The sequence below is a fragment of the Aulonocara stuartgranti genome, assembly GCF_965226115.1.
Source record: "Aulonocara stuartgranti genome assembly, chromosome: 8".
Taxonomy (NCBI): domain Eukaryota; kingdom Metazoa; phylum Chordata; class Actinopteri; order Cichliformes; family Cichlidae; genus Aulonocara; species Aulonocara stuartgranti.
The window spans coordinates 145,564-167,272 of NC_138959.1; the positions used below are offsets into that span (position 1 = coordinate 145,564).

A 21,709-nucleotide genomic window follows, 5' to 3' on the forward strand; every position below is an offset into this window, starting at 1 on the left:
TCGTGGACTTCAGGAAGACCAGGAAACACTTGACCCCTGTTTCAATTCAGGGGGTCAGTGTGGACATTGTGGAGGAATATAAATACCTTGGAGTACACATTGACAATAAACTGGACTGGGCTAAAAACACCACAGCACTTTACAGGAAGGGCCAGAGTCGTCTCTATTTTTTGAGGCGACTGAGGTCCTTCAACATCTGCCAGAAAATGCTCAGGATTTTCTATGAGTCTGTTGTGGCCAGTGCGATCCTCTATGCTGTTGCATGCTGGGGGAGCAGGCTGAGGGTAGCAGATGCCAACAGACTCAATAAACTAATTTGTAAGGCCAGCAATGTTGTGGGGATGGAGCTGGACTCCCTCAAGGTGGTGTCGGAGAGGCGGATGCTGTCCAAGATAAAGACAATGTTGGATAACACCTCCCACCCACTCCATGACATGCTGGTCAGTCACAGGAGCACGTTCAGTGAGAGACTGAGATTACCGAAAAGCACCACTGAACGACACAGGAAATCTTTCCTGCCTGTGGCCATCTCCCTGTACAACGCATCCACTTAACACACTGGTTACTGCTACAACTACACATGTTTCTTTTCCAGCTATTTATTTATGAGTGACTTATGTATATATATGTATATATTTTACTATTCTTAGTTAGCGTATTGTCTGTCTTGTCTTAATGTTGGTTTATAATGGAGCACTGTAACAAAAAATAATTTCCCCCAGGGATCAATAAAGTATTCTGATTCTGATTCTGATTCTGACTCCTTTCGATGTTGAGGAGCAGCGGCTACTACTAAGAGCCCTTTGTGAATGACTGACTGTCTCTAAGGTAGAATCCTGCCACCCTTCAGAGCAAGCTAATTTCCACCGCTTGTATACACGATCAAGTTTTGGGTCACTTGTAACTACAGCTGAGAAAGGGGACTGTGGCGAGGCGTGGTTGGTGGTGCCACTGCAGGGGTGGCGAACACACCTGCAGGGCATCCCCAATTGTGCCTCGCTGGGTTAAAGGTGTGCTGGGTCCTGGATTCCCGTGTGGTTGTTGTTGATGTGAAAAGCATAAATATGTTGTCTGGTCTGTTGTCGCTTCATTACAGGGACGTAGATCAAATCAACAGTGTCACTTTTATGCTCAGGTGTCTCTTTATCTCGACAGAGCGGTGCAACAGATGCATAACTGCAGATGCAGCCTTAGTGCATTAGTAAATCTTCCGCTCCCTTCTCCCCTAACTTGTGAACAAAACCTTGAGATACTTAAACTCCTCCACCTGGGGCGGCAAATTCTCCCGGATCTGAAGTGGGCACTCCACCCTTTTCTGGCTTAGGGCCATGGCCTCAGACTTTTAGGTGCTAATTCTCATTTCCATTGCTTGACACTCAGCTGCAAACCAGTCCAGTGCAAGCTGGAGGCCAACCTTTGATGAAGCCAACCACATTATCAGCAAAAAGCAGAGATGGGATTCTGAGGCCTGGTGAAGGGGTGGTCCAGCATTCCTCCTTTGGCCACTTGGCTACGTCTAGAAGTATTCTGTCCATTAAAACCTATGAACTGAGTCAGTGACAAATGGCAGACCTGGTGGAGTCCAATACCCAGAGGAAACAAGTGTGACAATCAAGGATGTGTTTAACATCCTCAGTGATGATTCATCCCCAGACTCTTCCTCTACAAAAAGCATGTGCGTGGGATTGAAGAGGTCCTGGAAGTATTCCTTCCACCACCCTGACTATAACCTCAGTTGAAGTCATGAGCACCCCACCCCCACTAAACACTGTGAGTAGAGCCCCGCTTTGCTCTCCTGAGTCACCTGACAGTTTGCCAGAATTGATTTTAGGCAGATTGAAATTCTTTTTCCATGGCTTCACCAAACTCCTTTTGGTTTTGCTTCCACCACTGACAGAGCTACATTCCACTTGGCGTGCCATTAGCTGTTAGCTAACTCTGAAGTCCCACAGGCTAACCAACCTTGGACTTTTTCAACTTAACAGCTTCCTTCACCTGCAGTGTCCACAATCTGCTTCAGTGATTACAACCAAAACAATCCTGTTGCGCCAGCTGATCCATGCAGTCACCTCAGCAAATGGAGGTCCAGAGTTGACAGAAAACTTTAGAAATGAAGTAAAACAAAGAGACCAGAATGAGTCTGGACTGACTACAAATTTAGCAACATACCACTGAGTAGAGCTCCTGAGTAAGATGTGTGTTCTGTTCTGCAGCCTTCATTTGAGGCTTTGTTATGGAGATCTGTCTCCATGCGCTAATGAACTACTTTAAACCACATTTTTGTATTGTATCAGTAATTATTGATTTCTGCTTATAAATACAGCTCAGAGTCATCAGATTTTCATCACATCAATTCAACAGAATTGCAATGATGAAGGTAAGTGAAATCTTTAAATTTCTGACTGAATATATCAGTCCTATAGAGGTTTTGCAGACATGTGACCGCTTACAACTTGTCAGCCATTTTGGACATGTAATAATCCCAAAACTTAATGAAACATTATGTAGATGAGATAAACTATGAGTAAACAAATTAGTGTATAGACACTCTCCGAGGAAGCAAAGCTGTCATGGTCCCGGGACTTCTAACCAGTGTTTTGTGTTCTCTTGTATTTTTGTCATTTGGTGTTACGTTTTAGGTCCACTGTTTATTCTAAAGGTTCCTAGGTTATTCTGTTTAGATGTCGTTTATTAGTTTTCCCCTCGTGTCTTTTCCCCGCATCTCCCTCTGTGTATCTGAGTTCTTATGCCTTGTTTCCCCCTGCTTGTATTTTATTCCGTGCCTTCCCAGCCCATTATGTCCATGTTCTCCCCATGTTCTCTCCCCCTCCAGTCCACGTCTAGGTGTACTTCCTGTTTTACTTTGATAGTCTCCTGTCGGTGTACGTCATGCTGTATTTGCTCCTGCCCCGTCTCACGATTATCAGTGTTCCCCGTGTGCTCCCACCCCCTCATTATCCTTCGGTGTATTTATGTCCACGACTGCGTCTCACTCAGTTCTGTGTTGCGTCCTCCCTCATAGTTGTGTGCTGTGTTTCCTTGTGCGTTAGCTTTAATATTTCCCAGTTTAGTTTTTGTTTTGCCGTTCTGTAAATGAAGCGTCATTTTGAGCTTAAGTTTTGTTTCCCGTGAGTTTGCATTTGGGTCCACGCCTGGCTGCAGACAGCCGTTTCATGACAAAAACACTTTCCTGACTAGCATCTCGCTCCTACTTTGAGGCGACTGTTGTTGTGGTTTGGCGCTGTATAAATAAAACTGAATTGAATTGAAAATTGAATTTTTTAGCCCCAGCTCTTGTCAGCGGTCCAGCATGTCTGATCTGCTGACAGTAACTAACTGTGACTCATGTAAGCTTTCTTATGTTAGAACCCTAACGTCAGTTCAGGAGTGATCACTACCGCTGATCGTGTTCAATATGGCGGACAGCAGTTGAGCGACATGTGCATGATGTCACATGCAGAACCTCTATAGTTTGTGTCTGTGTGGCACCATCACAGTCTGACAGTCACAAACGTTGCAGCTCTACATGAAGCTTTGACTGAAGTAAAATAAGAACACCTCCTCTGTTCCAGCTGCTGTCAGCCTTCATCCTTCTCCTGCTTCCTCTGCTGACCGGCTGTGAACCTTTCATCCTTCCACTGGACTGCAGCGATGTCTATACCCAAGACACCAGTCGAACCAGTGGAGTGTACACCATTTATCCCATTGGAGCCACGTCTGCTGTCCTGGTAGACTGGAGTTATTTACTCTAATGATAAGCTGATTTTTTAATGTTGTCATTTTCAGACCATCATGACTCATCCAAAGATACAGAAGATACATTTCCTTTGTGTTTTCATTGATTCATTTGGTTCTTCCAGCCAAAAATGCACCAAAATCATTACTCTCCAGACCAGTGGTTCCCAAACTTTTTTGTTAGGCCCCTCTTTGTTTCCCCCCCCCGGCACAAACACATCCTCCAACCACGCACACCCACCATATTTAGTTTTCAAACTTCATTGCAGATTATTTCACACAACACACAACATAATCCTAATGTCTTATTAGCTATGAGTTTAATCCCCAGGTCTGTGCTCTTCACTCATTTAAGCCACAGATTTTATTCAGTTTTCCTTTTTCCCTTCATCATAAAACATGTGACATGTTGTCATGAACTTCACAAAAGACGTTTATTCTTGTGTATTCAGAGTTGTGTATCTAGGTACAGGATTCACTCGCACATCAAAACAGGAAACTCAGTGTTTTAGAGTCTCCACTCAACACACAACAAACTCCAAACATCCCATTCACTCATGCTAGAATTCAGTCACCTTTCATTAATCTAAGAACAATCAACTAATTTGCATATCAGCTATTAACCCACTAAGATGACAGGACAACAGAAATGCATGTTCAAAATGTTATCACAAAAATAGAATTTCCCTCATACAGTAAATTACTTGTGCTGCATCAATCAAGCAGCAAGCATTTCCCAATTTACTATATTAACAACTAAATTTATTGTCTGATCACTGGTTGGTCAAACCAGAATCTTTTTTTTTCCCACAAAAGTTAAACTGTTGTCCTGCAACCTAGAGAGTTAATTGTCAGCATTGGATAAATTCAGTATTTGATAACAAGTGTCTGTTAAATTTACACTATTTTAACACTGATGAGAGTTAACAAGCTGATCTTCATTGCATGTGTGTTTGTGTTTGTTCTGTATCACTAAAATATTATTCCCAGTAAGTTGTTAGTTATGTGTTTTTAGCACCTTCTGTGGTCGCTTCAAGTAATGCACCGCAGAAATGGTTTGTTTTGAAACAACTTTATTGAACAGGAAGTCAGCTCAAGGAAAGCAAGCGAGCAAAAGGAAGAGAGACATATCGGCACACGGCTTATGGTGTCCTGTCGGGAATTTACTGTCTACATCTTTGGTTTATGGTTGTATCGCCGGTATGTATTTAAAGTTAAATTACAACTCGTTTTTGTACATTATGTTGCCCGCTAGCGCAGTATTTGACCGTAAAGCTAGTCTCGGTGCTAAGCTAGCTATCCGCGATGTCGGAGGTCGTCTGAGATAGCTTCAGTAGTTGTTTAAAAGTTTATATAATTAGACGTATGCTGTGTGGTAGTATTGCGGTGTATAAATGTATGTTATGCTACGCTTATGTATGTCATGACTGTATTTTTTGTCTTGTTTTTAGTTTTACCCTTTTGAATGTCAGTAAACCTGTTGACAACGCCCATCGGTCTTCAGAGTGGTGATATGAGAAAGGTGTTCACGCCCTTGCATCAGACATGCACCCGTAACGGCACAGTAAAACGGCGACATCCGCACGAACAAAGATAACGCAGTCATCGCACACTAGAGTGAAGCTGACCACTACTGCGCCTGGGAGCAACACGGCATACAGCAGTGAGCCAGCAGTCGTCTAATCAACTCCAACATGTCCAGCAAGGCGTCATCCCTCAAGACCCGGTCCGAAGCTTCGTGTGCCTCCTCTACAGGTTCTGCAGCAGCCAAAGCCAGAGCAAAAGCTGAGGCAGCCAAGGCACGGCTCAGCTTCGCAGCTAAAGAAATGGATTTGAAGGTAGAAAAAGCACAAATAGAAGTAGCAAAAGCTAAAGTCGAGGCATCCATCGAATATTTACAGCATGAAAAAGATGTAGCTTCAGCCATTGCTGAAGCAGAGTCATTAGAAGCAGCTGCTGCCACACAGACAGAAACGCGCAGCAACATCTGTCCCTCAGTAACAGCAGAACGAACTAAACAGTATGTCATTGGCCAATCTACATTTGTGAGAAAAGAAAATGATGCTGCTCTTCAACAATCACAAAATGAAAATGTAACACAAAGTAAATCAGAGCTCACCTGTGATCAGCCACCAAGCCCTAAAAAGGAAAATGACCCACAAAAAATTCCAATTGGTCTAACAGATGATCCTGACTGTTGCCAAAAAACTCCAGTCATTTCCCCTTCTCCCCATGCTAATAAAAATTACAGTACCAATTGGTCAAATCAGGTGTCAGCATCTAGCTTCCATGATGCTAGGCCTTTATACAAGGAGCCTAGAGAATCAAATGTGAGTGACTTCATCAGATACTTTGCTCGTCGTGAAATAGTGGCAACAGGGCTGCTCCAGTTTAATGACAAGCCCCAAAACTTCAGAGCTTGGAAACGCTCATTTGAAAATGCTATAAGCGGGTTAGATCTAACGGCAAGTGAAGAAACGGACTTGATGTTAAAATGGCTTGGAAAGGAATCGGCTGAACATGCAGAACAACTCAGAGCCATACACATCAACAACCCAGTCAATGGCCTCAACATGATATGGGACAGACTTGAACAATGTTATGGCTCAGCTGAAGTGATCGAGGATGCACTGTTTAAAAGAATTGATGCATTCCCAAAAATCTCATCCAAAGACTTTGCAAAACTGAGAAAATTTAGTGACCTGCTCATGGAAGTGCAGTGCGCTAAAGCTGAAGGAGACCTCCCTGGTCTCGCGTTCCTAGATACAGCAAGAGGAGTAAATCCAATCATCCAAAAACTTCCCTTCTACCTGCAAGAAAGGTGGATTACGATAGGAGCCAACTACAAACGCACAAAATGTGTCTCCTTCCCACCATTTAGTGTTCTAGTAGACTTTGTTGCACAAGAAGCTGATGCTAGAAACGACCCCAGCTTTAACCTCACACCATCACCTGATGCACCCAGACCAGACAAACTATCTTGGAGGGCAAACAGACAAAAAGAGATTTCTGTGCACAAAACTGATGTCATCTCTCGCACTAGTTCAGACACACAGAGGTCCCCAAACAAAACTGTACATGGTGAAAAGATTTGTCCAATTCACAAGAAAGCCCATCCTCTCGCAGTGTGCAGAGCATTTCGCATGAAAACACTGTTAGATAGGAAAACGTTCTTAAAAGAAAATGACTTTTGCTTCAGGTGCTGTGCCTCATCTTCACACATAGCAAAGAACTGTAAAGCCAAGGTACAGTGTTCCGAGTGCAACGATGAGAAGCACTGCACGGCTCTCCACCCAGGACCAGCTCCCTGGCTAAAAGAAACCGAACCAGCAGCAGAGCATGGCGGGGAGCCTGACACCACTGAATCAGAGGAGATCACTTCTAAATGCACTCAGGTTTGTGGTGTGAATGAAGCAGGCACTTCATGTTCTAAAATCTGTCTCGTGAATGTCTACCCAGCAGGCCACCCACATCAAGCAGTAAGGCTTTATGCCATCCATGATGAACAAAGTAACAGATCACTAGTACGTCCGGAGTTCTTCGAGTTGTTTAATGACTGCGGCCCTAGTTCCCCTTACTCGCTTAAGACATGTGCAGGTACCAAAGAGACAATGGGTAGAAGAGCTACAGGTTATGTAGTGGCAGCTTTAGATGGTTCAGTCCACATCTCACTGCCTAGCCTAATTGAGTGCAAAAATATCCCAAATGACAGAGACGAGATCCCCACACCCAGTGCAGCTAGACACCACAGCCATCTAAAGTCAGTGGCTCACCTCATTCCTGCCTTGGACTCTAACGCCCCCATACTAATGCTTCTTGGACGGGATGTCATTAGAGCTCACAAAGTCCGCAAACAGATAAGTGGCCCTAACAACGCACCCTATGCTCAAAAATTGGACCTAGGATGGGTCATAGTAGGAAACGTGTGTTTAGGTGACGTCCACAGAACTCCTGCAGTAAGGACTCTGTTCACAAATGCAACTGAAAGGGGACGTCCCACAGCATTCGAGCCATGTCCTAATGTTTTCAACATAAAAGAGAAACATTGTGGGATACAAGTTCCACTCAACTTCAGCTCCCAGCTGGCAGACAGTGCTTGTGAACCTGATCATTTAGGATGTAATGTGTTCAAACAAACCAGAAATGACAACTACATCTCACCTTCCATCCAGGACAATGCCTTCTTAAAAATAATGGAGGAAGGACTAACAAAAGACACAGATAACAGTTGGACAGCTCCTTTACCATTTAAAAATCCACGCCGAAAGCTCCCTAACAACAGACCACAGGCCCTGAACCGCCTAATGTCTCTTCTTCGCACCTTTGAAAAGAAGAAAGAGATGAAGGAACATTTCATCACCTTCATGGACAAAATATTCCAAAACAAACATGCAGAGATCGCCCCTACACTAAAAGAGGATGAGGAATGTTGGTATCTGCCACTATTCGGTGTCTACCATCCCCGTAAACCCACGCAGATCAGGGTCGTCTTCAACAGCAGCGCCAAGTATGAAGGCGTATCCCTGAATGACGTTCTGTTAACAGGACCAGATTTTAATAACTCATTGCTTGGGGTCCTAATACGCTTCAGAAAAGAAGCCGTTGCCTTCACAGCAGACATCGAACAGATGTTTTACTGTTTCAGCGTGCGAGAGCAAGACAGGAACTACTTACGCTTCTTGTGGTTCCGTGACAACGACATTTCCAAAGAAGTTGTGGAGTACAGAATGACGGTCCACGTCTTTGGGAACAGCCCATCGCCAGCAGTAGCCATATATGGCCTGCACCAGTCTGTCCAACGCGTCGAACCGGACTGCGATGCAGATGTGAAGCAGTTTGTCATGCGCGACTTCTACGTTGATGACGGACTCAAATCTCTACCTACTGTTGAAAAGGCAATATCTCTACTTCAAAGAACCCGAGATGCACTTGCAAACTCAAACTTAAGACTGCATAAAATAGCAGCAAACAGGAAGGAAGTACTAGAGGCATTCCCGACTCAAGATCATGCCAAAAATCTAAAAAACCTAGACTTCGAAAGTGATTCAGTGCCCATGCAGCGTAGCCTAGGTCTCCTCTGGGACCTAAGTAAAGACCGCTTCACCTTTGAAGTATCTGATGAGTCAAAACCCTTTACCAGACGAGGTGTTCTATCAACAATAAACAGCCTCTATGATCCGCTGGGTTTTGTAGCACCAGTCACCATACAGGGGAAGTCTATTCTACGCGAACTTACAGCCAAAAATGGGGACTGGGATGCTCCACTCCCTCCCGAAATGGAAGAGTCTTGGACACAGTGGAAAGACTCACTCAAAGACCTGTCTAACATGACCATTCCCAGAGCATACACAGACATTTCCCCTTCAACAGCCGTGAAAAAAGAATTGTGTGTTTTTTCAGACGCATCTACCAAAGCCATAGCTGCAGTGGCCTATTTAAAAGTGACAGATGCAGAAGGACACAGTCAAGTAGGCTTTGTAATGGGCAAGGCTAAGCTAGCACCACGCCCAGATCAGACTATTCCAAGATTAGAGCTTAGTGCTGCCGTTTTAGCGGTTGAGCTCGCAGATCTTATCTCAGATGAACTTGACTGTAAACTAGATCACACTACTTTCTACACAGACAGTAAAGTAGTCCTAGGTTACATCTACAACGAGTCTAGAAGATTTTATGTCTATGTCAGTAATCGTGTGACTAGAATCTGCAGATCTTCTCAGCCATGCCAGTGGCACTATGTAGCTAGCAGTCAGAACCCTGCAGATCACGCCACTCGTTCTGTTCCTGCATTCCAGCTGCCGCTTAGTAACTGGCTCACTGGCCCTGACCTTTTGCATCCGATTCGGAGTTCTCTAAATGACTCCTATGACCTTGTAGAGCCCAGCATGGACTCAGATGTAAGACCTCAGGTAACTGCACTCAAAACAACAGCCTCAACTAAAGAACTGGGCGCAGATAGATTCACCAAGTTTTCTACCTGGAAATCCCTCACACGTGCTCTTTCTAGACTAATACATGTAATCCACAACTTCAAATCACCACCAGGCAAAGCCAATCACTGTAATGGCTGGCATTACTGTGAAACGGGACTTACTGTGGATGAGTTAAACCAAGCTCAGAACCTTGTCATTCGAGCAGTACAGCAGGACGTGTATGCTGAAGAAATCAAGTGTGTGCAAAAACATGGAAAACTACCCAAAACCAGTCATCTCAAAACCTTAGACCCCTATCTGGACAAAGAAGGACTCCTTAGAGTAGGTGGTCGCATCAGAGACTCAAACATTAGCCAAGGTGAGAAAAACCCTCTCATAGTTCCTGGCCACCACCATGTTGCAGCGCTTCTCATAAAGCACTACCACGAGCAGACCCAGCATCAAGGTCGCCTTTTCACAGAAGGAGCCGTTCGCTCCGCAGGATGGTGGATAGTGGGCGGTAAAAGAAAAGTGAGCACAATCATCTATCATTGTGTTACCTGCAAAAGACTTCGTGCCCCTTTGAGCACACAGAAAATGTCAAACCTCCCTCCAGACCGTCTCACAACGGATCCCCCGTTCACGAATGTGGGCTTAGATGTGTTTGGTCCGTGGTTTGTGTCTTCACGACGTACAAGAGGAAGCGTCAACCAGAATAAAAGGTGGGCTGTCATATTCACTTGTTTGAGTATTAGAGCAGTTCACATTGAAGTGGTAGAGTCACTTGATACATCTAGCTTCATTAATGCATTCCGACGATTTCTGGCCGTGAGGGGACCAGTGAAAACTGTTCGCTCTGATCGAGGCACCAATTTTGTAAGTGCATGTAAAGAACTGAAAATCCCTTCAAACTTGGACAACACAGCTGTGCACACCTTCTTAAAAGAACATGGATGTAAATGGACTTTTAACCCACCTCATGCCTCCCATTTCAGCGGAGCATGGGAGAGAATGATAGGTTTAGCACGGAGAATATTGGACTCTATGTTTTTTCAGCTTAAGACCACTAAACTCACTCATGAGGTTCTCGTCACCTTCATGGCAGAGGTGGCTGCTATCATAAACTGTAGACCCCTCGTCCCGGTTTCATCAGACCCAAGTGACCCCTTTATCTTGACTCCAGCTGTTCTCCTGACTCAAAAGGTAGCACCCCTTCAGGCTCCAGCTGAAAAATTCACAGCATCAGACCTCTACAAACATCAGTGGCGCCAGGTTCAGCACCTGTCGAACATCTTCTGGGACAAATGGAGGAAAGAGTTTCTCCCTACCCTACAGCCACGCCGCAAATGGCAGTCTAGCCAGCCTAACGTGAGCTTAGGAAGTGTTGTGGTACTCAAAGACAGTCGAGTGCCAAGAAATGAGTGGCCTCTTGGTCTCATAACTAAGGTGTTCCCAAGTAAAGATGGTAAAATACGTACCGTGGAAATTAAGGTAGTTAAATCAGATGGTACAAAGGTGTTGACCAGACCTATCTCAGAGATCGTACCCTTGGTGCCTTCTTAATGTGTTGTTTTCCTCAATGTTTGATCGTGGCGTTTATTCACGCCAGGCGGGGAGTGTTCTGTATCACTAAAATATTATTCCCAGTAAGTTGTTAGTTATGTGTTTTTAGCGCCTTCTGTGGTCGCTTCAAGTAATGCACCGCAGAAATGGTTTGTTTTGAAACAACTTTATTGAACAGGAAGTCAGCTCAAGGAAAGCAAGCGAGCAAAAGGAAGAGAGACATATCGGCACACGGCTTATGGTGTCCTGTCGGGAATTTACTGTCTACATCTTTGGTTTATGGTTGTATCGCCGGTATGTATTTAAAGTTAAATTACAACTCGTTTTTGTACATTATGTTGCCCGCTAGCGCAGTATTTGACCGTAAAGCTAGTCTCGGTGCTAAGCTAGCTATCCGCGATGTCGGAGGTCGTCTGAGATAGCTTCAGTAGTTGTTTAAAAGTTTATATAATTAGACGTATGCTGTGTGGTAGTATTGCGGTGTATAAATGTATGTTATGCTACGCTTATGTATGTCATGACTGTATTTTTTGTCTTGTTTTTAGTTTTACCCTTTTGAATGTCAGTAAACCTGTTGACAACGCCCATCGGTCTTCAGAGTGGTGATATGAGAAAGGTGTTCACGCCCTTGCATCAGACATGCACCCGTAACGGCACAGTGTTATTAGGCAGGTTTAATGCATGTCTGTGGAGCTGCATCTCCAGCAGGGCATGTTCTTAAAGCTGCCTTTCCTACACACTTCTCTGCTATTATTTGATCATTTCTTAACTAATGTGCTATGAGTCCACTGGTCTTTGCATCACACGAGGTGACTTGGACAAGATGATAAACAGACTCACATGCTTAAGATGTTGTCTAATCTTCATGAGCTCTCTTGTGTTTGTATTAGTAGGGTTAATGCATGTTCTGCTTGTGTATGTGATTTTGTATATGTTTCTATTTTCGCAGTATTTCAGACTCCTTCTCAATTTTCCAACTTAAGCAGTCAGTTTTCTTTTCCCCAGGTTTGCTAACCCAAATTTTGATTTCCCACATTAAATAATTCCTATGTGTTCTCACCTAGTCTTCTCACTCTGTTGTCCTCTCCCACTTCAACAGTCCAACAGCCGGCAGTTCTCCTTCAGCTTTGTCCTGTGTTCCACTGTCTCTTCTTGCCATTTTACTCCAAAGGTGGCAAATGTCAAACTCCAACAGTCTCCTCAGTTCTCCTCAAATGTTCTTCTCACATGCACAATGAAGTTGCAGCTTGTTGGAAACACAGTGCCATTCATCCAATCAGACAGGATGATGGGTTTGCTCTTCTTCTCTGATGCTGTTTGTCCACACTGCTGCTGCTTGCTGGGACTCTTTGTTCAGGACTTTGCTGCTGTCTCTTTATCTGCCATGTTATTGCTCTTTGGAGCTGCATTCCTTGTCTTCAGGGAGGAGTGAGAGCTTGCTTGTGAGTTTGAGAGACACATGGTGCTGTAAATAAGTTAGCCAGAAACTTGGCCTGAATGTTTCCAATGATGTTAAACTATGACTTTCTTCCGACCGCTGCATGTGGAAAATTGATTCAGGTCTGCTTTTCACCTGAAAGTGACAAACTAAGACATTTTCATTATTATCATCACTGCTTAATCAACACACATCTCTCTCTCTCTGTTTTTGTGAACAGTCCTTTCTTAAAAGCAGAAAATTAGATTGTAGTTGTTCTTGGCTGATCAACAGAAAACCTTTTTCCTATAATTTTTTCATCTACAATATAAATTTTGTCTCTTTTTCACTCTTTTTTTTTCTTTACAATAGCTGGTGACCTGCAGAATCACCGCTCTCACAATCAGAGGCAGTTACTTTTACACAGCGCACAAAAACACTGTGACGTCAAACACATTCACACTCACTTTTTCATCTGCATAAATAAATCATATGGCTGGTGATATGTGCCATGGTGATCCATAGGCATGATCACAAGTTTATTTAATTATTTTCAACCCAACAAAACAAATAAACAAAAACATGATGCTGATGCTATGAACACTCCACACACATGAGTCAAGATGCAGGAAAACTGCTCACGGAAACGCTGCACACTCCAGTTATCACAGTTATCATAGTTCTGTTTCCCTCTCTTTGAGGAGTTCTTAGCCAGCTCTCGATCTGATAATGTGTAGCTTGCTCATCAGCCCAGAAGAGACCGCAACGCAACCTCACACAGTGGTTGTGTGCTTTGCCCCACAGTGGCAAAGACTTGCACTTTCATATTCAATTCAGCTTTTCCATCATGTAGTTTTCAGCTGCTTCATACAGGGTTCAGCATATTAGTTCTTTTCACAGGTGTGCTCTATATCTCAGCAATGGCTCATAATAAGACGACAGTCTTTCACACAGGTCAAGTGCCTCTATGCACATCATTAGTTAAAATATTTACCTATATCACTTCACCTCATATGTCATTGTACTGAATTTGAGCAACCCTAAGCTTAATGCAGATTGCTTGTAACAATTATCCACCTCAATTAAATCTATGGTCTGGCACACAGGCTGTTGTCGATCAGGGCAAGTTAAAGAATAAACATTTTATGTCAGCAAGGGGTGGGGGAAAGCCATTCACCAGAGCATATCTTAAGTGCTGCTGATGTGGGCTGGCCTTCTCCACACGCTCTTCAAGGCTGGTGTGTTTCCTGAAAACTTCTAACATTTGAATCTCTTCCATTTATAAGCCTGCGATTAACCGCACGGCTCAGGTCCGCGTGAAACCCGCGTAGCTAAGGAGCTGTCGCTCTCTTTTATTTAAATACTTTTTGCTGCCAGGAGCAAAGTCCAGCATAAACGTCTGTCACCCTCTGACACACTCTTGGTTGCTAAGGAACCCATGATAACAACAACAGCTGGTGTCACAGACCACGTGTTCTGCTCCACACCCACTCACACGAACACACTCAAACACAACAACAACAACACAAAATAGGCCTATTGTCCAGCACAATCTGGACCCCACGGAACTTCTCAATGCCACACCATGCGGCGGACCCCACAAAGCGGTCTACATTTCGCCCCACTAAGACGGCGAACCAAAAAAGTTTGAACTGCGCAACTCTGCGACTTAATGCTTCTGTACAAAAAAACCCCACTGAGCGGCTTTGTACATCGCCCCACTAAGACGGCGAATTTTAGCCCCACTGAGCGGCCACGGACAACGCCCCACTGAGCGGCGAAGACGTACAGTTATAGAGTTGGACTCTAAACTTACTCGGTGTTGCTTAGCGTGTAGTATAGCCTCGGATCCCGCCGATCGTCATTCATCAAGGAGAGAAAACAGACAGCTAATCCACTGGCCCGATGACAAATTCTCACGTCTCGGGACTTTACTACAGGAACTTCCTGGCTGACGTCAGTCTTTCAGCGTGTCTCTTCTCCCCTCGGTGAATGTCGACTCCAGGGATCCGGCATCGAAGGACCAATTAATGATAGGTTTGTAGCATAAACCTATTCGCTGGAACGTTAAGGACAACTTGCTACACAGCAAAAAGCAAGACATAAGGCACCAAAGTTCTCTGGTTTACTCATGCATGAGGGAGACCTGCCTGGAGCCAAGTGTCGTCCCACCACTTGACCTCCGTCAGACTCTCAGCCAGGTTCCCCATAGCACTCCTTTTATTGTGGTTACATGAATATGCATAGGGTCATTAACATATGATGTCTACATACACACAAAGAGTACCTTGCCTGTGTGTGTGTGTGTGTGTGTGTGTGTGTGTGTGTGTGTGTGTGTGTGTGTGTGTGTGTGTGTGGGGTCAAGATGTGACCCTGTGAAGACTCCCAAAGCTGGTGCCAGGAGTCTAGCGGGTCCATCTGAACAAAAGGCTCTTATACTTAAAGAGATATACGTGTGTTTGCTATACCATATATCAACAAAGAGAAGATAGGACCTCTCTTCTGCTCCTAGGATGTGGGTGTGCATTCCAGAGTGGAATGCACACCAAGCCTTTGTAGCCTGCTAAAGCTCACACAGCCTATCACTACACAATTGATTATACACCTCTAAGCATATATGGTTAAATATTTCTAAGCATAAATGACAATCAACAATACAAAACCTAACAAGCCACTACTGAGTAAATCCAATGAGACATTTTTATAATTAGCCCAACTCAATTACTCTGCTGCAGACATGATTTACTTTTTCCTCTAAAAGCTTAATTAAGGTCAAGCAACGTAAGTTCAGTAAAAAGGGGTTTTTAGTGATATTAAGTGATTAAATTATTTAAATTTAAGTCATTCTAATGTTTCTTTTTACTAAAAAGTGTCCATGCACATTGTTACATAAATATTATTGTTAGTAACTTTTTTAAAACCACTTAAGCCCCACGCCCCGGTACCGGGAGCAAAAAGGAGGAGATCACGTTTAATCGGTTATAACACGGGGGGAGAAATATAAGTCCAGACATGTGTGGTATCCACAGAAACCTCTGAACCATTTCTACAACCAACAAACACATCGAAAACAAGCCATGATTAAACGAGCAGTTACGTAAATGTGCAGAAGTCCGCTAAACAAACAAAACTCAACCAGAAATTCTCCAGACTTCATGTAACTGGCTAAAGACAGGCTGGTTAGCTTCCAGAGCTATCACTGACTCCACACACCAAGTTTCACCACGATCAGACCAAAATTCACTGAATGAGCCGCAAAAGAAGACCACAAAAACACACAGCGGCGCAAATGCGCTAAGACAGAAATTGGCTTACCGCCCTGATTTCCTCCGTTATTTTCGCAGGTAGCCACGTGATTATCAGTAGTTACCACGCCTACCTAGCCGCATCAGAGCCGTTTTCGTCAACAACCTCCATTTTAGACCCACCTACAGACACGTTACTGGACAGACGCCACATGCAGCAAATTTGGGTTTTGGCATTGCAATGTCTGATTGGTTGAAGTGACGTGAACGTGGCATCGTTATAGTGAATCTATTGGCTCAAACGATTAAAAAGAGGTGTCAATCGTGCAAATTGACCAAAAGAAACCAAAGTTACAGCCCCTCGGAGATTAAAGCGCCAGAGACCAATTAAACGCTTCATGCGCACTGCAGAAAAGGGCCATTACCACGTAAATGTGTGGTTAATTCTTCAAAGATATATTTTTAAAAAAGCATTTTTTTAGGCCTGTTAATAAAATGTATTAATTTCTGCTCTTTAATACCTAAAAAATCAACTGGCATGGTGTCCAATTGTGTGCCAAAATTGGACATTTTTGTACAACGTCTGGATATTCATGTATTGACAGGGCTGTAATTTTTCACTGTTTCACTTTAGAAACATAAATCTTTCCACAGATGATGGTTATATGTTGGTTACTGAATTTCTGGAATCATATGTGAACTGGGGCATATTTTTAAAAGGGTTATATGCTAAAAATTAAAAAAAAAGTCTCAGTAACTTTGACACAGTAACATCTGCTTCACTACTTACACCTCTGATGAAATCGCACAAGTGTTAGCTTTATTTTGATACCAAGATTGTAAGGACAGAGTTTGTAATTGCAGAGAAATAATCAATTATATTTGGGCATTACATTTTTGAGCAGGAAGCTCAGAACCCCCCGTGGGGCTTAAGAGGTTAGTTACAATAAGTTACACATAGCAATTCCATTTTTATATTAATATTGTTTCTTGCAAAAGCAGTGTTCAAAACAGACACGTCCATGTTAAAAAATATGTCACGCAAAATAAGACAAAAAACAATCCATACAAAAATGTCTGGGAGATCAAAATAAATACATGAACTCAAATTGTCATGGCTGTGCGCAGGCAGGGAGAGAGGACCCAAAATGCAGGACTCACGAAGGCAGAAGTAACTCAAAATACTCAGCTTTATTGCTGGGAAGAAACTGAACAAAAGACTAACTAGACTGGGAGAATGGAACAAACTAAACAGGTTGGCAGGCTGGCAAACAGAACACAGTGAAAGAGAGACGCAGACACTCAATACAAGAGGTGAACAGAGCTAAGAGGAAACAGCTGGGAGACACAGCTGACGCTGATTACACTGACGAGAGAGGGAGAGCACAAAGCTGAATGCACAGACCTACAAAGTAAAACAGGAAGTACACGACAGACAGAGATCAGACACAGAACTAAACAGACGCAGACTCATGAGCAGACAGAATAACACCATGGACAGACAGAAGGAACACAGAGAAGAGGGAGCACAGAATAAACATTGGGAAACCAAATAACAAAGCTTAAAAACAAGAACTCAGGAAGTACTGCCAAACTAGGAAGCTGAAATACTAGGACAGAAACCAAAACAAACAGTCATACTTTATAACAGAATCAAAAGTAAAAGTACAAAACCAAAAACACTGGGTCACCGATCCAGGACCGTGACACAAATACTTGCAGGCTTTTACCAACAAGTTGTCCTTGAGCCAGAAACTAAAACAATATTAATGCAGAGGACAGAAAGTTCAAATTCCAAAAAGCTGCTGTTAAGCAAAAGCCCACTGATGGCTTCATGTATTCTAGTTAGTTTTAAACTATCAACAATACACAGCACAACTTTACAAATAAACAACAGGGCAAACTTGCTCTTGAACTTGATTCCAGCCAAATGCTTCATATTGTTTATCTCCAGAAGTTGATTCTGTTCATCTGGACGTAGCGTTTTGTGGGAGAAATGTTTCATCATCATCCAAGTGACGTCTTCAGTCTCAGCTGACTGCAGGTTTCAATCTTATAAACAGTACATTTGCATAATGACTGAAACCAGCCCACTGAAGGAACAATGGGCTGGGAGGTCAGTTCCTTAATCATAATTATGCAAATTCTCATGACCATTGATCAACAACCACTGATCAATGGCCATGAGAATCAATGATCCCGCGTCGGTGGGAGCTCCAAGACTCTCCTAAGTAGCTCCCCCGACGAGCCCTGATCAGCGGTCCCCGGACCGGTACCTGTCCGTGAGTCGTTTGGTACCGGGCCGCGAGAGTTGAGGTTCAGGTGTGAAATGTATGGTTTTCAGGGTTTTTATCGGTTTTCAGCGTTATTTTGTTATCGTTTTGATCGTTAACTCTGTTTTCCTGGGTCTTTTCACGTGTGTTATGAATAAATCTTCTTTTTTTTTGGTACCGGTACTAGTTTTATTTTGGTACCGGTACTAGTTTTATTTTGTTGTATTTATCCGCGACACCTTAAAGGCCGGTCCGTGAAAATATTGTCGGGCATAAACTGGTCCGTGGCGCAAAAAAGGTTTGAGACCACTGCCCTAGCAGGACCACACCCACCAGGCCTGAAGGCGCCTGTAAACAAGTGTTCAGACACACCTGCACCCATACACACACCCACACACACACACACTCATATCTACAAACATAGAGAAGAGGGGCAGCAACACCAAAAATACATATAATATAACAAGTCCATAACTACTGACAGGCACAGGTCCCATAAATATTATATTTTAAAAGACAGTTTTAAAAAAACAACACAGTTTCTTGTTTGTTTGTTTGTTTGTTTGTCTGTATTTAATGACAATGTGCTCAAATTACTTTGCTCCTGTGGAGATTTATTTATTTAAAGAGCAACATGGACATTTAAAAGACAGGACTTGTTTTTCTAATTATGTGTAAGAAGATAAATGCTACCAAAAAAACTGCACAGTCATGGCTTTTTCTTTTGTTTTTCTTTTTTCAGAATACAAAATTTTAAGGCAAACAATACTGAAAGAAAATTTCAAACCTTTTTAACTATGGTGTTTAGCAAAAACAAGCAAGAAAACAATAAATAAATAAATAAGCAGTTGTTAGAAATGCAGCTAAATAGTTTTCAGATGGCCCAACCGTCTAAACCCAAACAGAGACCTAGAATGTGCCTATCTCTGAAGAACTTTGGGTAAGCATCTGATGTTTACATGTGCTGTGCGTGACAATTTTCATAGCCCATATTTGACAAATACTTTCCTGCCTCCTCCCCAGGTGTTCCAGAGGAGGTTGGACGGCTCAGTGAACTTCTACAGACCCTGGGATCAGTACAAGAGGGGCTTTGGTAACGCTGCTGGAGAGTACTGGCTCGGTGAGGAATGGGTGCTGTTTATCAGTCATTAAGTTATCTGTTCATAAAGTAGACCCTCTTATGGGACTTCAGGGGTAGTGGTATAACCATAAAAACTTGATCAATGAGTTTATGATCCTCTCCAGGTTTGGAAAATGTCTTCTCCCTGACACAGAGAAAAAGGTACGAGCTGATGGTCAAGATTTTGATGGAAACAAAGTGTTTGCTCGTTACTCCTCGTTCTCCATCGATGGGGAGTCTGACGGCTACAGGCTGAATGTGTCTGGATTCACTAATGGAGGGGCAGGTGGGTGAATACATATTTAAGTAAGTTGAAAGTGACATTTTGTGCTGGATTCTTGTGGAGAGTCTGTAGGAACAGCAGGTCATGAATCAGTGCCTGGGGAAAGGAGCTCAAATACAGGAGGCTGGTCCAAAAATAGTCCATTTAGAACACTCCCAGTACACCTGCTGATCAGTCTGACTGGGATTAAAGGTAATGTTGGGATTGTTCATCTGTGTTTCTGTAGGAGATGCCTTGAGTTATCACAACGGACATAAGTTCACTACATTGGACAAAGGCCAGGGCGGCTCTGCAAGGAACTGTGCAAAAACATATCTGGGGGCATTCTGGTACAACGACTGTCACTATGCAAACCCTAACGGGGTTTATCGTTGGGGGGCTGATGGCACTATCTTTGCTGTTGGAGTGGCCTGGCACCAGTGGAAAGGTCATGATTACTCTCTGAAGACCATCGGCATGAAGATCCGTCCTGTGCAGTAAATCTGCAGGACAAACACATCTGTGACATGAATATTTAACAGCAGCAGTCAAAGCAAAGATCGCTTTCCTTTGATTACGAGAGAGAGAGAAAGATTAGAGATCTTTTTCTTTAAACCTGTTTATGTCCTGTAATGTTACATGATGTGATCTCCTCTGAAATGTTGTCATCAATAAAGCTGCACCAAAAAATTTGACTTTCTCTTTCTTAAGCCCCTCCTTTCTCTCTGAGCTTTTCCACCACTCCATCCCAGCAGACACTCAGTAAGAAGCAGGGTCTGTTTTCCTACCATCAGCTGCACTCGAGCTTTATTACAAGACTGAAATAATCCCTTCGTTTCTACTCTCAGGCTGAACCAGCTGCTGTTGCTCGCTGCCTGAAGGTAAGAAGGTAAGAACCTGCTGCCCCAGGTTGGGGGGGGCGCCAGAGGGGGGATTCGCCCAGGGCACCAAACAGGCTAGGGCCGCCACTGCAGCTGAGTGTCATGGTCACTAATGTCACGTAACTTTGCCAACCTTTGGCCAAAAATAAAGTTTTCATGTTCTTTGTTATGGAACATTTGTATCACTACATAAATCATTGGGATAAAACTCAGTACTTATTATCAGAGGTTTACTTTTCAGGGCCTTCCACCATTAAAAAATTATCCACCACCACACTTCCACATTGGTCTGTTAAGTTATCCGGTTGTTCAGTGATGACGCGACGAATCCTACTTCCGGGCCTAAAGTAGTCTGCGTTTAATATGGCTTTTGTGTTGTTAACATGTTTAATGTTATGTATTTTCTTCTATTTAATCTCAAAAAGCTCCTAAAACAGTCAGTGATCACTGTTGACCTCCCTCGGCTTTTATTACCACTAATGATTTATTTAAGCTCAGTTTTTAAAACCTTCGGATGTAACTACAGCCCAGCCCATGCAGCAGTATATGAATGACTAACCTCGTATTGTGGATGGATTATCTCAGTTGTTCTCCTGGCTGAAGTTTGGTCCTTTTACAACATCCTGCCATGCGATTACATTTGTTCCTGACCACCGAGAACACTCACGTTAACTTTTATCGAGTGGAAAAAAAGTTAGCTTGTTTATATTATTCTAACATAGCTGTGTCGCTAGCGGTCACCTAGCACATCATTATATAGCAGCTAGCCCAACTTCAGTAACCCTACAAACGTCACTGCTTTTTAGTTTTCTGTCTTCATTTATGCTGGAAGTGATAACAGAGCTGTACGTTTTAATTTGTTTCCAAAACCCCGCAGTCAGGACATGCTATATTGTATTTAGATAGAAGCTAGCAAGCTAACTCACTACTAACTTCTAACTCTGTTAAATGTCATAAATTCCGTTTTCATGGATGCCTGGATGTTAAACTCAATTGTTACACCTGGTAGAGCAGAACGCTGATCATTTTATTAAAGATGAAAGACTTTAGACAGTTTTTCAACTCTCAGTAATGCCATAGTGATCGTTTGATATATGGACCTGCAGCGGAGTTTAGGTCCAGACACGGCTAGTGACGTCAGACTGAACAACTGGATTGTGTCCCCAGAATCTTTCTGATTTTATCTTGTTTAAATGGTAAAATGGCCTGTATTTATATAGCGCTTTACTAGTCCCTAAAGACCCCAAAGCGCTTCACATATCCAGTCATCCACCCATTCACGCACACATTCACACACTGGTGAT

General features: G+C 43.2%; 1 protein-coding gene, 1 long non-coding RNA gene and 1 pseudogene across 3 annotated transcripts; all 3 read left to right on the forward strand.

Moving 5' to 3' along the window:
- Nucleotides 1-4,846: 4,846 nt before the first annotated feature.
- Nucleotides 4,847-5,881, forward strand: LOC309712467. Its single transcript, XR_014278301.1, has 2 exons — nucleotides 4,847-4,935; nucleotides 5,187-5,881. It is a non-coding gene; the product is annotated as an uncharacterized lncRNA (long non-coding RNA).
- A 706-nt stretch (nucleotides 5,882-6,587) lies between these two features.
- LOC309712465 (uncharacterized protein) lies at nucleotides 6,588-10,874 on the forward strand. Its single transcript, XM_082543271.1, has 2 exons — nucleotides 6,588-10,366; nucleotides 10,750-10,874. The coding sequence occupies exons 1-2, from the start codon at nucleotides 6,879-6,881 to the stop codon at nucleotides 10,772-10,774; spliced, it is 3,513 nt and encodes a 1,170-aa protein (XP_082399397.1). The 5' UTR covers nucleotides 6,588-6,878; the 3' UTR covers nucleotides 10,775-10,874.
- Nucleotides 10,875-11,295: 421 nt separating this feature from the next.
- Nucleotides 11,296-20,081, forward strand: LOC309712466 (microfibril-associated glycoprotein 4-like; annotated as a pseudogene). Its single transcript, XR_014280671.1, has 4 exons — nucleotides 11,296-11,501; nucleotides 19,166-19,262; nucleotides 19,388-19,548; nucleotides 19,772-20,081. The product of XR_014280671.1 is annotated as a microfibril-associated glycoprotein 4-like (transcript).
- The last annotated feature ends 1,628 nt before the right edge of the window (nucleotides 20,082-21,709 follow it).